General features: G+C 45.7%; 1 protein-coding gene across 1 annotated transcript; it reads right to left on the bottom strand.

Moving 5' to 3' along the window:
- Positions 1-15,323: 15,323 nt before the first annotated feature.
- Positions 15,324-16,181, bottom strand: LOC133044423 (RNA transcription, translation and transport factor protein-like). Its single transcript, XM_061125809.1, has one exon. The coding sequence runs from the start codon at positions 16,141-16,143 to the stop codon at positions 15,406-15,408; it is 738 nt and encodes a 245-aa protein (XP_060981792.1). The 5' UTR covers positions 16,144-16,181; the 3' UTR covers positions 15,324-15,405.
- Between the last annotated feature and the right edge of the window lie 468 nt (positions 16,182-16,649).

Here is a 16,649-nt window from a genome sequence, read left to right on the forward strand (position 1 = left end):
GGGCGGGGCTGTGTTCCCTCCCTGTTGTTTAACCTGGAACCAAACTATGGTGGAGGTAATGAAGAAAATGACGACCTCCTTCAAAAGGTCCCATGCACGCACTGCTGCACTCAGTGCCCCTGACCCTGCAGCAGGCCACCGCTGACCCGGAGACTCCTGGACACTCACAGGCAAATCTGGGTCAGTCTCTTGTGAGGTCACTGTGAGCACACAGTTTCTCCTGGGTCCTGGTGTGCACAAGGTTTTGTTTATGCCCTCCAAGAGTCTGTTTCCCCAGTCCTATGTAAGTTCTGGCGGTTCTATGGTGGGGTTAATGGTGACCTCCTCCAAGAGGGTTTATGCCACACCCAGATCTGCTGTACCCAGAGCCCCTGCCCCTGTGGCAGGCCACAGCTGACCTGTACCTTCATACTCAAACACTCAAAGGCAGGTCTGGCTCAGCCTAAGGGAGACCATAAAATTAGAAATCAACATCTGATCTTGCTTCTCTTTCTTTCTGCACTTCTTCCTTCCCTCCTCCCCAATTCTTTCACCTACAATGTGTTACAACAGAGGCTCCAAAGGAAAGATGTTGGCTTTGTCTCCTCTCTAGACATTGAACAAACACTTGCTTGGTCAACAAATTACCCAGACATTCAAGCGTCTTCTTTGTCTCTTGATGGCATCCACAACAAACCTTCCTTTCCCAAGGCCCACTTATAGGAGGGAGGAGAAAAGGTGACAGACAGTTCTGAGCTCTCCTAGAATGAGGTCACCTGCTGCTGGTTGATTAAGAGAAGATAAACTAGGCCACTTTACCCCTCTTGGACCTTCTTTTCCTCTTCATTTAAACAATAACCATATCTCACGGAGTGGACATGAAGACACTCTACTCCTACCCCATTTTAAATTAATGCTTGATTGAAGCATAGCATCCAGTAAGTCTGCACAACGTTTTGAATGAAAGACCTGGACTGACTCATAAGCCATTGGTACAGGGCTATTCGTTCACTCATACATACATACATACATACATACATACATACATACATACAGAAAATATCGACTAACCACCTGCCAGTGTCTAGCACATGTTTAGGAGCCAGGCTTACATCAGAAAACAAAGCCCAGTCATAAAATCTCATCCTCCTGGGGCTTACAATGAAACAAAAATTTAAAATAAAACACAGGGGGTAAATTGCCTGGAGAAAAATAAAGCGGGGTGAGAGGGACTAAAGCTGAGCATAAGGGGTGGTCAGGGTGACATTAGTGGGAAACTTCGGAGGTGAGCAAGGCAGCCTGTGGCTCTTTGGGACCTGCAGGCAGAGCGGACATTAGCCATTGTTGAGAGTAAGACTGAGAGGTTCCAGAAACACAAGGAGGCCGGTGCAGCTGGATGGAATAAGGAGAGGGCAGGGGGGATGTGAGGGGGCCAGATCTAGGGTCCTGGGGCTGCTGCAAGAGCCTTGGTTTGACTGTGTGAAAGGGGAGTTGCAGGAGCCATGATGAGATGACACCTGGGTTAACAGGGCTCCTCCGGCTGCCAAATGGACAGCCAGTGACGAGCCTGGTGGAGGCTACTCTGAAATTGTAGTGCTCTCTATGGACTCTTGGACTTCCCAGATGGCACTAGTGGTAAAGAACTCTCCTACCAATGCAGGAACATAAGAGACATAGATTCGATCCCTGGGTTGGGAAGATCCCCCTGGAGGAGGGTATGGCAACCTACTCCAATATTTTTGCCTGGAGAATCCCCATGGAGAGAGGAACCTGGCAGGTCACAATCCATGTGGTCGCAAAGAGTTGGACACGACTGAAGTGACTTAGTACACACGCTATGGACTCTTTCTGCTGTAAGAGAAAATCTTGAGAAAGAATTCTGCATATTTATTCTTTGCAACCCATATCATATGTCTACACACCTTACACACTGATATACACACATTACCCTACAGGATTGAGTGCACCAACCTATACTCTACAGAGATCTCATGGATTTTCTATGCTAAGTTTTGCCATAGAAGATGTTTGCCCTCCTCACCAACTTTAGCATCTCACCCTGGTGTTATGCCACTCAACTCAATACACCTTGTTATTATTGTTCAGTCACTAAATAATGTCTGACTCTGTGCGACCGCAATGGACTGCAACCCACCAGGTTCCTCTATCCATGGGATTCTCCAGGCAAGAATACTGAAGTGGGTTGCCATTTCCTCCTCCAGAAGATCTTCCTGACCCAGGGATTGAACTTGCATCTCTTGTGCCTCCTGCATTGGCAGGCAGATTCTTTACCACTGAGCCACCAGGCAACATGAGAACTGGGAAACTAAAGATGATTCAGAGACAATCCCTTCCCTGGGGGTTCAGGGACAATTTAGAAATGTTTGACTGTTTATTTACATGCATGGCATTCATTTCTGAAGTTTTGCCAGGTTAAATAATCAACACAAAAAGGATTTTAAAAATAACAAACAGAAACATCATGATGAGCAGCGCTGAGGTGGAGCCAGGAGGGGGGTGATTGTCCAGTGAAGTCTAGAGTCCAATGAAATCCCAAACAACAGTCACACCAGGCCTCCAGCCAGCCTTAAGTAAAACAACAAATAACCACAAACCACACAAAACTGAGAAGCATTGAGCTCAAGTCTCAGCTCCAACAAAAGAACCCTCCAGAAATCATCCTCTGGCAGTAGCTTCTCCACTGCGGAGAGAGATTATTGGGTGGGAACTGAAGATCAGCTCCTAAAACCCCAATATTCCAGGGGTCCCTTCAGTCCCCAACCCTTACACCTTACTCTCTGCCCTTGGAAACAATGAAAAAGTAGCCCCAAAGACCTTACTGCTCAGACCTTATTGGCCATTAAATTGCACCCCAAACCCAAAGAGTGTGAGTTCAGAATTGGGGGATCAGGTGAAGATCAGAGAAGATGGGGAATCCTTCTAAATAGTACATAATTAATCATGCTGCTTCAATTTTCCAAAATTCCCACTCAAACAATAAAGGGATTTATACATTGGCTCAGTATCAGAGAAGTCAAGAATAGTGTTAGTTTCAGACAAGGCTCAGCCCAACACTCATGCATACCCCCAAGGGCTTGATTCCTCTCCACCTCTCTTTTCTTCCTTCTGCAGTGGGTTTGTCCCCAGGCTGTACTGAGCAACTGCCAGCGGCTCGTCTTTCCCTCTTTGGTAGCAAAATAGTGCACTCAGTTTTTAAATGCCAAATCCTCACATTCCACACGTGACGCAGCCCAAAACAGCTTTATTTTCCCAGAACCCCTATAAATATCACTTCCTATCAGATTTTTTAAACGATATTTAAAATTTTTTTCAGAACAGTTTTAGATTTACAGAAGAAATTTGCAAACATAATACCAGAGTTCCCATATACCCCCCAACCTGTTACTTCTATTTTTAACATCTTCGATGAGTATGTGTCACAATTAATAACCAATATTGATACATGATTATTAATTAAAGTCTAAAGTATATTCAGGCTTCCCTGGTGGCTCAGATGATAAAGACTGCCTGCAATACAGGAGATGTGAGTTCGATCCCTGGGTTGGGGAGGTCTCCTGGACAAGGGCATGGCAACCCACTCCAATATTCTTGCCTGGAGAATCCCATGGACAGAGAAGCCTGGCAGGCTATAGTCCATGGGGTTGCAAAGAGTCAGACATGACTGAGCGACTAACACTCCCCTTAACTTTTCCCTAATGTTCTTTTTCTGGGCCAGGATCCCACCCAGGACACCATATGACGTTTAGTCATAGTGTCTCTTTAGACTGTGCTTGGATATGAGAGATTCTCATTTCCCTTGTTTTTGACGACAGTTTGAAGGAGGACTGCTCTGCTATTCCTTACACTGTCCCTCAATTCAGATTTAGATTTTTCTTGTGTTTTCTCATGTGTATCCTGGAATAGTAAGTTTGGGGGAGGAAGAGCCCCCAGGTAAAGTGCCCTTCTCATCACATCCTAAGAAACGTCCATACTATCTCTGTCATTGACCTAGATCACCTGCCTGAGGTCATATCTGGCAGGTTTCTCTAACCATAAAGTTACTCTTTCTTCAGTCTTTCCATTCTGTGCTCTTTGAACGGCTATTACTTGGAGCAACCCACACTTAAGCATGGGAGGGTTATGCTCCATCTCCCTGGGGGTGAAGTATCTACATAAATTATTTAGAGTTTTTCTGCATAGGAGATTTGTCTATTTTTATGTATTTATTTATTCATTGCTCAATCATTTACGTATATCACTGTGGATTTTACATCCTCTCATCTTATACTTTGGATTATCGTCCAACATTACTTCACTTTTCTGCTCAAATTGTTCAAGCTTTGACCATTGGGGGGTTTCAGTTAGCTCTCGTGTCCCTTTGATATGCCCCCATTGTTATTTTTTTTAACAAATCCTTACATTCTGGCATTGTATGATGCTACAGGCTCATCTTGTATATTTCCCACTGGGGTCCTGGGATCAGCAATTTTTCGAAGGAGGCCTGGTTCCTTTTAGTTGAGAATGGCACTGGAAACCAAGGTCTAGACTCTAGTTTGGCTTATTGTTACTGGGGAATCATTAGGCCCTCTCAGTTGACAGAGCAAGAAAATATATGTACCCGTTACATCTTCTTAATGATGACTTGGTGATGTGTACATCCACTGAGCCAGTCCCTATGCCCAGGAGGTCGAACTTGACGACTGATTTTATCCAATCAGGGCCCACACTAAGGCAGGTGATATGAAACTCTTGACTCAAAAATTCAGGGTTAAGAACAGAGGAGGTATGATTTCTCTGAAAACAGGCAAGATGCTCCTAAGGAAGGGTAGAAATTGGTGTTCAAGGTCAAGAACAGATGACCCCTCGTCCTGGGGGGAAATCCATACCAGAGACCAGAAAGAAATACAAAGTTTCTTGAGCCTAACAGTCTGTGAGCCCCTCTTCTTTGGAGAAAGTACTGGGCAGTCAATGACTCGAGAAAATGATGAATTCTTTGAGCGTCTATTCCCATAGTCACATGTGCATTAATGAAATATTTTTAATCTTGTCCTTCAAACCAGCTGGCTTGTCTCCTAATAGGTTCCAATTAAATCCTTTTTTCAAATTACATTGTTGTTAAAGACTTTGCTGTCTTCACATGGTTTTACCCCCACTCCTTCTGGCTCCAACCCTCTCAAAATTGCCTTGCCATCCCCCCTTTCCTATTAAAAAATGGAAAATTGCACAATTCACCTAATTAGTCAAATTTGAATTGTATGTGGCTATCACAGCCCAATGGTTGAATTTCACACACCATTTGAAAAGATATGGTAGAAATGTCGTTGTTGATTTCTTCATACACTCCAGTGATACTATTCAATTACAAAAGGAATTATTTGACTTTCTGTCATTGCGATGCTCTAGCAATATGCTATTAACCTTTATTGATTTTTGCTTAAATATATTTAAGATGGGTACATTTTTGCAAATCTAATGTACTGGTATTTAAACAGAAATATTTCATTAAATGGATTTTCTTTTTAAATGAAACTTGCCAAATGATTATAAATGACAGGAGATGAGTTTTGAACTTGAATGAGATGTGCAAAGATTCTAGGGAGATGGTTTTCTGTGCTGCCAAGTGGCTTGGGAAGTCAGAGATTTTGAGAGGAATGTGTGCAGCATGAAAGGAAAGTTCTTGCCCTGACATGCATGAGGGCGGGGAAAGTAAAAACAGTTCCCTTGCAGGTTGTTGTATGTCTTGGATCCAACACAGGTGAGGGGTGTGGAAGGCTGGCTGGCAGAAGATGACCATTGAAGCTGATGATGCTGAATATTGGCATCCATCAAGTATGGTTCACTTGTGTCTACTGTAAACTTGCCAATGTAGGAGACACGGGTTCAATCCCTGGGTCAGGAGGATCCCCTGGAGGAGGGCATGGCTGCCCACTCCAGTATTCTTGCCTGGAGAATTCCGTGGACAAAGGAGACTGGTGGGCTATAGTTCATGGGCTCCCAAAGAGTTGGACACAATTGAGCGACTTAACAACTATCATAGACTATCTCAAGTCATAGTTTCAGAAGAAATGCCTACAATTTGGGGAAAGCTCATGGAAACCCAATCTGTTGTATTGTATTAACTGAAAACACCATGAGAGTAGTCTCTTGGGGAGAAAGGCCTCCTTTCCACTTTTCCACCTCCCCTGTGACTTCAACTTACACTTACAAACTTCAACTTACATTACAAAGATTTCTCTCTCTTTGGAAAGAAGGGGTGTGTGTGTGTGTGTGTGTGTGTGTCTGTGTGTCTGTGTGTGTTCCACTTCTGGTGTTACTGTTCATGGTGTTACTCTTCTGTGCTCTGCCCCCACTTAGGTAACCAGCTCTCTTTCACCTGGTTAGACCAAAATCTTAGAGTTGCCATTGACCTTTGGCTTTCATAGGCTCTATCCCATCTGTCAGTAACTCCTATTGGCCGCATGTTCTGAATGGATACACGATCTAACCACCTCTCGTGTGTGTGTGTGTGTGTGTGTCTGTGTGTGTGTCTGTGTGAGTGTGTGAGATGTGGTCAGTGATGTGTTGCTCTCCTGTGGTTTAGGAAATGTTCACCAAAGAAACTTCAGCTCAACCAACCCAGGTGTGGAGAGGACAGAGTAAAAACACTCTGATGAATTTCTATGCACCTGTATATACACCTCTGTGCATCTGAAATACATGCAATTCTTGATTAGCACCATCCAGAGTAGGGGGCATTGATGCTGAAAATTCCAAACATCAATGGACCCACCCCTTGGGTTTGTCCTTGGGATGTATTAGGTGTGAACAGGGTTGGAGAAAAAGCTGCTTTCTAAATTGTTCTAGAATATGCACAACTTGAGGAAATACTAAAATGAGTGTTTACAAAGTGGGAAGTCCCACGGATACAGTCTTGGATCACTGACAACTTTCATTCAATATTTGTCAAGAAAGTCAAGTTTTCCATAGGTATGGGCACAAGGTGATTCCCTCCTACAGAGGGCGAACCAAACCATACTTAACCTTTGTGTGAAGTTTCTTCTTCAGACTAAAACCCCTGGCCTTTGTGGGGACTGACTTAACCTAAACAGTGAGCTTAGGGCTTGAAGGAGCATGGGTCAAACATATACTGCTCTCCTACCACTCTTATAATAAAATAATGCAATGAAAATGACCACTGATGGTATTACTCTTCTGTGCTCTACCCCCACTTAAGTAACCGGCTCTCTTTCAACGGGTTAGACCAAAATCTTAGCATCACCATTGACCCCTGACTTTCATAGGCTCTATCCCATCTGTCAGTAACTCCTATTGGCCACATCTTCTGAACGGATGCCCAATCTGACCACTTCTCATCACTTCCTTCATCCAGACTCCTTTCAAAGTCACCATCACTTCCCATCTGGACTCCATGGCCTCCCAGCTAGTTCTTTGCTTCTGTTCTGACCCCCACATGCCTCATTCATGTAGCAGCCAACACAACCTGTCATCCTCCTGCTCAGAAACTCCAGTGGCTCCCAGGCAGCATGGAACAATAAGCAAGACCATCAGTGACCTGCATCACTGGCATGTCCTTCTTCAGCCTCATCCCTTGATCTTGCCTTGATATCTAAGCTCTAGCCTCAGTGGCCTTGAACTTGCCCCTGACAACCGTGATCTCACTCGGGGCTTCTGATAAGCTGTTTCTTCTGCCACCAGAGCTGTCTCCTCCTAAACATCCAAAGAAGGCTGTCCTTCCCTCTTGTCACCTCCAACAAGATTTTCCCATCCTCTCTCCCTGAAATAGCACACATGACACCCTCTCATTCTGTTCAATTGTGTTTCACTGCTTTGTTTGCCCTAATAATAATAGTTCACCCTCACATACCACACACCTATTAACTCATCTAACATTCACAATGATCCCATGAAGCAGAAATCCCTGGTTGCAGGTCCCCTTGGCAGCAGCTGTGCTTCCAGCTCAATTTTGTTTCATTCCTAAGCCTCATCGCTCCTCCCTTCTGCCACCCGGATTACGGCCCCAAACCCTTCATGATGCTGGTTTCATCTTGTCACCTGTCAAAAGGCATTTTATCTCCTGCTCCATTCCCCTGAGCAAGAAATGTTACAATGAGACAGGGAGAGCCAGAGAGACAAAGAGAGGAACAAAAGGATAGAGCAACTTAGATAGGAAAATCAGATCTCAGCTTGTGAAACACCAAACGAAACAAAATGACCAGGACAGTTTTAAAAAAATAAAAATTCTGCTGCCTTAAAGCTACAGACCTGGCATCCAGAAGTAGATTTTGGGATGCTCTCTTGGAAAATAGCTCACTTTGTTTGGGTACTGAGAGGATGTCCTACTTTAAAAACATTTGGGGAAGGGTCTTGGAAGCTTGCTGTGGCTACATTCCTGCGTCTACTATTGAAACCAATTCACCATGGAGAAGTCTGGCAGGGATAAAGTCCCTACAGGCCTGAGCTTCCTCTTCTGCCTCCAGATTCCCTCCTTTGTAGTAATCCCAGACGAAACACAAGAAGCCGGTTAAACTGGAATTTTCAGATAAACAACGGATAAAAACCTTTAAGCATAAGTATGTCCCAGGAAATATTTGGCAGATTCTTTACCATCTGAGCCACCAGGGAAGCCCATTTTGAACACACTTACACTAAAATTTTGGCATAATAAATATGGAACTTAGTATAATAACTTCATAATTTTAGTAGAATAATTTGTTTAGTAAATTATGTTCTATATGTAATTTTGGGAACATGCTTTTTACTAAAAAATTTTAGTGTAATAATTTAGAATCTGGTCCAATAATTTTAGAAATTTAGCATAGTAATTTTAGAATAATTTTTAGCATAAGTATATCCCATGCAATATTTGGGATATACTCATTCTAAGATTTTGACATAATAAATTTGGAATTTAATGTAAAACTTCAGAATTTTCAGTGTAATAATTTTAGAATATATTTTTAGCATATGTATATTCCATGTAATATTGGGTACATTTTATGCTAAAGATTTTAGCATAATAAATTTGGAATTTAGTATAGCAAAGTGAAAATTTTAGCATAATAATGTTAGACTAACTTTTTAGTGTAAGTTTTTATGCTAAAAACTTTGTTGTTATTTATCTGAAATTCAAATTTAACTGGCTGTCTTGTACCTTTATTTGTAAGTCTGGCAACTGCTAGGAGCATATGCAGTAGAGGTTTTTACCTGCACATTCCCTCTCAGAGAGGGGGGTGCCCGTGGCGAGGGTTATGGCGTCTCCTCATGGGAAGGAACATTTGTTCAAGGCCTTGGAAGAATTTGTTGTTGTTCAGTCGCTCAGTGCTAAGTGTCCAACTCTTTGCAACCCCATGGACTGTAGTCCTCCAGGCTCCTCTTCCCATGGAGTTTCCCAGGCAAGAATACTGGAGCTGGTTGCCATTTCCTTCTCCAGGGGATCTTCCCAGACCAGGGATCGAACCTGCCTCTCCTGCATTGGCAGGCAGATTCTTAACCTACAGCTGAGCCACCAGGGAAACCCCAGGGAAGAATTAATCACCTGCTTTAAGGGCCCACTTTGTGCTGCACCTGGGCTGGGCACTGTGTGGACTAAGCAGAAGCTGAGCAGGTGGCCATGTACCAGGGTCTGCAGCCCTTTTCTATAAAGGGTCAGACAGTCGATATTTCAGGCGTTGAGGGCCATACAGTCCCAGTAACAGCTACTGGGTTCCATGTTTGAGCAGGAAAGCAGCCAACGGCAATCTGTGAACGAAGGGGTGTGGTTTGGTTCTGTAACGTATATTTCCGCAGACAGGCAAAGGGCAGGCAGGATTGAGTCCTGCGGCCATGGTCTGAGCCCAGGGCCAGTGTTTGTGCTGTGGCTCCTTGAAGGGATAGCAAAAACATAAAGTTGAGTGGAACAGAAACCTCACATGAATTTTTAAGGTAATAAGTGTATAAGCTTGGACTTAGGAGTATTTAGGATACACAGGGTCCTGTCTTCTGAGCCAGTGAAGGGCAGCGGTAAAATCAGTCTCAAGTCAAATTCCATTTTCTAGCTGTGTGATGCTGGACAAGTCACTTAACCTCTCTGAGTCAGTTTCCTTACTTGTTAAATAGGGCTGGTGACAATATCATAATAATAATTGTGATGACAATCTTCCCTGGTGGCTCAGTGATAAAGAATCTGCCCTGTCAGTGCAAGAGATGCAGGAGGCATGGGTTTGATCCCTGGGTTGGGAAGATCCTCTGGAGAAGGAATGGCAACCCACTCCAGTATCTTGCCCCAGAAATCCCATGGACAGAGGAGCCTGGTGGGCTACAGTCCATGGGGTCGCAAAGACTGAGCGACTGAACAACGATGATGATGATGAAGAGGGGAAGGAACTCAGAGACTCCAGCCATCAGATTCCATGAGCTTCAAAATATGCATTTGGATGCTGCAAGAGTGGTCCTTGGAGTTGGGTGCAGCTGTGGAGGGAGTGGGGGCCAGGGCGATGGTGGGCTCTGAGGAGCTGACCGAGGCGGGGTCATGCAGCCCTGCCTTCTCCCTGCTCACCCAGCCTCCTGTGTTCCATGAGCACGAGCCAGGCTTGCTCCCTCCTCCACCTCTACTTTGGCTCTTGTTCTGCACAGAGACCTTTCCCCTAGAAACCCACCAGCTCCCGCCCTCACCTCACTCTTGCTTCTTCTCCAACGTCACCTGTCCAGACCACCAAACCAGAGCAGTCCCCTCCTCATCACTGTATTTCCCAGCATCCTGTCTCTCATTTTCTTTGCTGCATCTGTCATCACCCACAACTATCCTATGTGGGGAGTTGTTTGCTTGCTTATTATCCTACTTTGCTGATATTGAATTTAAGGCTTAGAATGTAAGGGCTTCCCAGTTGCCTCTAATGGAGAAGAACCCACCTGCCAATGCAGGAGACATGAGAGACGCAGGTTCAATTCCTGGGTCTCGAAGATCCCCAGGAGAAGAGCATGGCAACCCGCTCCAGTATTCTTGCCTGGAGAATCCCATGGACAGAGGAGCCTGGCGAGCTACAGTCCAAGTGGTCGCAAAGATTTGGACACGGCTGAAGTGACAGCACACACATGCATAGAATGTGAGCCTTTGAGCACAGGGACTTCGTTGAAGTCGTTCATGGCTGTGACACCAGAACCAGCATAGAGCCTGGTGCAACACTGGCAGCCAGTAAATATTCCTACAGTGAACAAGTAAGTGTGAGGGGATGGAGAGGAAGCAGGGAACTGGAGTCAGATTCTAAACCCACTTGCAAGCTCCAGCTCCAGCGAATTGTCACTAGGGAGCGGTGGGCAAACTGCTTCACTTCTCTGAGCTTCATGGAGGATTGGTAGAGTGGGAAACCAGACGGTGTGGACTTCTGGCTTCTGACGATGACGGTAGATGCTGGACAAATATAAGCAACAGTTAGTTACCTGGAAGCACTGTACAGGGAACAAAAGCAGGCAATGCCAGAAGGAAATGGGGTACGTTTTCCATCTTTATAGTTCAAGGTAGACCCTGGCGTTTGACTTATGAGGAATGGAAAGCTGGGGTTGAGCACCCATAGTCTCACGATTGTAGAAATTAACTGAGGTCTTGATACGGACTAGGCACTTTCCATGTATTAGCACAATTAATTCTTACAAAAGCTCTAGGGATGAGCCTGTTTTATCCATAGGCAAAGGGAGGGTGAGTGGTTTGCCCCAGGCCATCTCGCCGGTAGTGATGGACTGGGATCCGAGCCCAGGCAGCCGAGCTTGAGTCTGCAGGCTGCTGGTCCCCAGGTGTCTTCTCCCTGTACCTTGCAGTTTGTGGTGGGGGATGGGGGGAGGGGGGACCTGTTTGGTCAGTGCATTTCTCGCACTGATTTAAACACCCTCTCTTTCTCCACCACTCCCAGGAAAGCCAGGCATCACAAAGGCATGCAGGCAGCAGCCCAGGACTGCTTATTTTGCAAAATCAGCAAACCAGGAGGCCGGCAACCTCTGAGTCAGAGCGGTGACTGCACCACCTGCAGGGCGGCACGCAGAGGATCCCAGCCCGAGAACTGCTGGCCCCGCCCTGTCTGCAACCCCTGGGTGGGGTCCCTGGCCAGACCAGCTGCCCTGCCAGCTGCCTTCCTGGCCGGTGCCAACCCTGGAGACAAAGGCCAGGCAGACTCCTATGGAAATGTCAAGGTGCTGCGAGATGTCGCCTTGCCCACCATTGAACCCCTCCTGCATCGAGGGGAGCAGGATTAGACAGCAGTGACACGTGGGCCTCCCGAGTCAGTTATGCTTATGTTCAAACTCCTGCTCTGCCAATCTTTCTATCTGCTTTCCTAATCTTTCTATAAGCTTCAATGTGTCCGTGCATGCTTAGTCGTGTCAGTTGTGTTCGACTCTTTGTGATCCCATGGACTGTGGCCCACCAGGCTCCTCTGTCCATGAGATTTCCCAGGCAAGAATCCTGGAGTGGGTTGCCATTTCTTTTTCCACTCATCTGTAAAACGGAACAGTAGCAATGAGAGAGCCTACCTCTTGGAGCTGTTGTGGGGGTCACATGAGACAGCGTGCTGGTACCTGGCTACTGTCCACCACCTCATCCTGAATTCTCTTTGTCCCTGTCCCCCCAGCTGCTCCTGGGGTCTTAGTTCCCTGTCCAGAAGCCCAGCTGTAAGTCCTGTGGCTGCTGGCTCCATAAGCAATGCTCTTGGAGAATGATCCTGGCTGATGGATGCTGCCTTGCCTGGAGAGGCCCAGGAATAGACATCCCCCACCCTCTCACTCCACCCTGACCCCCACCGAGGACCCGTGAGTGACTGATGGGGCAACAAAAGCCGGGCTCCCTTGCCTCAAGTCCGGAAGACTGAGGCTCCTTATACTCCAGAGCTCCCCGTGGTCCAGCTGAGGCTGAACCCCAGCTTTGCCTGGTCTGTCCCTGCTCCATCCTGCCTGTCTCTCTCTTTTTTTTTTTTTTTCTGTCTCTCTCTTGTACAGGCTTTTCTTCTGGAAGCACTTGCTCCTCCATAAACCTCTTGTTCTGTTTCTGGGGAACCCGACCTGAAATAGTTCCTCATACTTCTCTGTCTTTAAAAACGGATTTTTTCGCTCACAGACTTAGAGAACAAAGTTGTGGTTGCTGGGGGCGGGGGAAGGACAGGGGTAAAGGATAGTTAGCAAGTTTGGGATGGACATGTACACACCGCTATATTTTCCTTTTCTTTTTTATTTTTTAAGTTACAGAAGTATAATAACACATTTACAAAAGACTTGGAAAAGACAGAACAAAGTTACATATAGTTCCACTATATATTACGATTATTTTTTAACTAGATAAATCAAGATGTATAGTTGGAGTCTCAATATCAAACTCTCAAAAATCAACAGAATGAATAGAGAGAAAAGTAGGGTATAGCAGACCTGAAAAGCACTATGAACCAAATCAACTTAATTAATAATGATATAGTTTTCACACGATAGCCACATTGCTATATTTAAAATGGTAACAAGGCCCTACTGTAGAGCACAGTTAACGCTGCTCAGCGTTACGTGGCAGCCTGGACGGGAGGGGAGTTTGCGGGAGAATGTTTAGGGGAGAATGGGTACATATATATGTATGGCTGAGTCCCTTCACTATTCACCTAAGACTATCACAACATTGTTAATTGGTTATATGCCAGTACAAAATAAAAAGTTTTAAAAAAATGAACAGGGACTTTCACGCCTTAACAAACAGTTAATTCCCAAATGGAAAACGGATAAACAGGAACCCAATACATGCTGAAGGGGCCTGAGGTTTCCAGAAGTAACTGGGGGTCCCACAGTGGTCTGTGTCCCCCGACAGCCCCTCCAGGAGCCTGTACACACCACCGTACTCCGGCCTGCCCAGTGTAACCCGTCCAGTTCTGCTCGGGCAGGAAGAGGGGTCGGGGAACCCACAGACATTGGCTCATTGGCACGGATGCCAGGGTTGCTACCTAGGTCACAGGAAAGCAGATTGTTCCCTTCTGTGATGGATTGGTTAGGGCAGAAAAACCTATTGCCATGCACAGACCCCCTCCCCGCCCTGGGGCATGATGGCTTAGATGCAAGAACAGTTTATTTCTTGCCCAGGTAACAGCCACGGTAGATATTCCGGATGGCGCGTCACTCTATGACTCTGGGCCCCAGCTCCGCCTTGTGGCCGTGAAATCCACTAGGACGCTGCTGCACCAGCGGAGAGAGGCCAGGAGGAGCTATCCTTCTCAGAAGCCTCGCCCCAAAGTGGCCCTTCTTGCTTCTGCTCCCATTTCCCTGGGGAGAGTTCATCACCTAATTGCTGAGTTCATCACCCGGTTGGTTGTGAAGCAGGTTGGGTGGTGCGTGACAGTAATAACCTACATCATAGAGCAGGAAGGTTAACTGGTAGGCAGCTAACTCTTCATGACACCTTCCTTCCTCTGCTCTTTCCCTCTCTCCATCCCTTAAATAATTATTTACTGAGCTTCTACAAAGTACCAATTGTATAATATGAATTGTGGTGCTGGACAAGCTCTTGAGAGTCCCTTGGACTGCAAAGACATCAAACTAGTCAATTCTAAAGGAAATCAACCCAAATAATCATTGGAAGGACTGATGGTAAAGCTCCAATACTTTAGCCACCTGATTCGAAGAGCTGACTCATTGGGAAAGACCCTGATGCTGGGAAAGAGTGAGGGCAGGAGGAGAAGGGTGCCACAGAGAACGAGATGGTTGGATGGCATCACTGACTCAATGGACATGAGTTTGATCAAACTCCGGGAGATGGTGAGGGACAGGGAAGCTGCAGTTCATAGGTCGCAAAGAGTCGGACATGATTTAGTGACCGAACAACAGAAACAACAATCAAGTATCACACACTGGAGCTGCCAGGACTCAGCGTGGCCTGAAACCAGACCGGGTCGCTGCCCTGGAGATCTTGTGGTCTTTTTGGTTGGTGGTGGCTGCCTAGAACCTTCCACTGAGATTTGAGGCTGCATCTGGGCTGAGAGGGAAACATCTGTGGACCCATGCACGATGTCTCCTGTGAGTGCAGGACTGGGAGGTAGGAGTGGCCCAAGAGGCCAAAATTTAAACCCTGACTCTGTTCCTGATTCACCCCTCATCTGTGGGACTTTGGTCAAGTTCTCTGCTTTCTTTGAGTGTTGGTCTCCACGTGGCAAAAGTTGATTTTATGCAACCTACTTCTTATTATTTCATAGATACCTGGGTGGAATGTATGCAGAGCTCTCGGCCTACTGCCTGACCTCTGGAATTACCACTGAGTCTTTTTTTTTTTTCCGCCTTCCCAACTTTATTAAAGAAAAAGCAATGATGGTAAATCCCTAGAACATAATCAATTTTCTGGGATTCTTCCCTCGAAAACATGACATTTCCACACACATGCCAAAGCTTACATGGTTTCCAACTGTACTAAGTAGGTGAGAAGCTGAAATCCTAAAGTGTTCATCTTCCAACCTTCCCCAGTCTGTGGTCTGTCTTTGGGTCAGCAATAATCACCTGAACAGCTACTATGGCTTCATTAATTTTCGTCTGTAGCTCTCTGAGCTCTTCTATATGCAGCAATCGCAGAATTTGAGCAGCTTCATTAAGAACTGCATCCCCCATGTCAAAACCAAGAATATGCTTGTCTAAGGCAACCGGCAAGCCCTCTTTTGTTTGATTTGCTTTAGCAACTGCATCTTGTGTCAGGCGCTCCTGGACCAAAATGCGAATTGTCTTAAGCATTACCAGGTAATCATCATGATGCTGAATCTGAAGAAGGTTAGCCAAAGCCATTACACCAGCCTTAAAATCAGGATTATTTACATCCAAATTGATCAATGGCTCTGCATTTTTAGCTGCATTGTCAGCGTTTTTTGTATTATCAGGTACCAAGTCCTTGTTGTATTTTTCAGCATTATCTCCATACTCAAGTCTAACAGCTAAGCCAAGAAGCCAGTCGATTGCTTCCTGTCGATCTTGAATCTTGAAAGGACAGTTAACATCTCTGAGATACTTTTCAAAGAACTTGGGCCAGTCACTGCTGTGGATGTTTCTTAAATTACCTCTGTCTTCAATTTTATAGTGTCTGATTTTCTGGTCTTCAAGCCAAACAATGAAGTTTCTAAATTCTGTTTCATCTTTGCAGTTGAAGCCGGCAGGGTTGTGGTAGTCAAGGGCCGTCAACTTGCGTCGGAACATGGTCCCGGCTGCTCGCTCCGGTCCCCCGGGATGCAGCCGGGAGACCCACTGAGTCTTGAAATATAGACTTGAGAGAGTAGCAGGGAAATAGATACACTACCACATGTAAAATAGATTGTTGTTTAGTGGCTCAGTCATGTCTGACTTTTCAACCCCATGGACTGCAGCACAACAGGCTTCCCAGTCCTTCACTATCTCCCAGAGTTTGCTCAAACTCATGTCCATTGAGTTGATGATGCCATCCAACCATCTCATCCTCTGTCACCCTCTTCTCCTGCCCCTCAATCTTTTCCAGCATCAAGGCCTTTCTCATTGAGTCGGCTCTTCACTCAGGTGGCCAAAGTAGATAGCCATTGGGAATACGCTGTATGATGCAGGGAACCCAAAGCCAGTGTTCTGTGACAACCTAGAGGGGTGGGATGGGGTGGGAGGTAGGAGGGAGGGGACATATGTATACCTATGGCTGATTCATGTTGATGTATGGCAGAAACTATCACAATATTGTA

Source organism: Dama dama, chromosome 23 (assembly GCF_033118175.1).
Source record: "Dama dama isolate Ldn47 chromosome 23, ASM3311817v1, whole genome shotgun sequence".
NCBI lineage: Eukaryota > Metazoa > Chordata > Mammalia > Artiodactyla > Cervidae > Dama > Dama dama.

Coding starts and splice junctions, on each gene's coding strand:
- LOC133044423 (XM_061125809.1), bottom strand. CDS start 16,143: ATGTTCCGACGCAAGTTGACGGCCCTTGACTACCACAACCCTGCCGGC.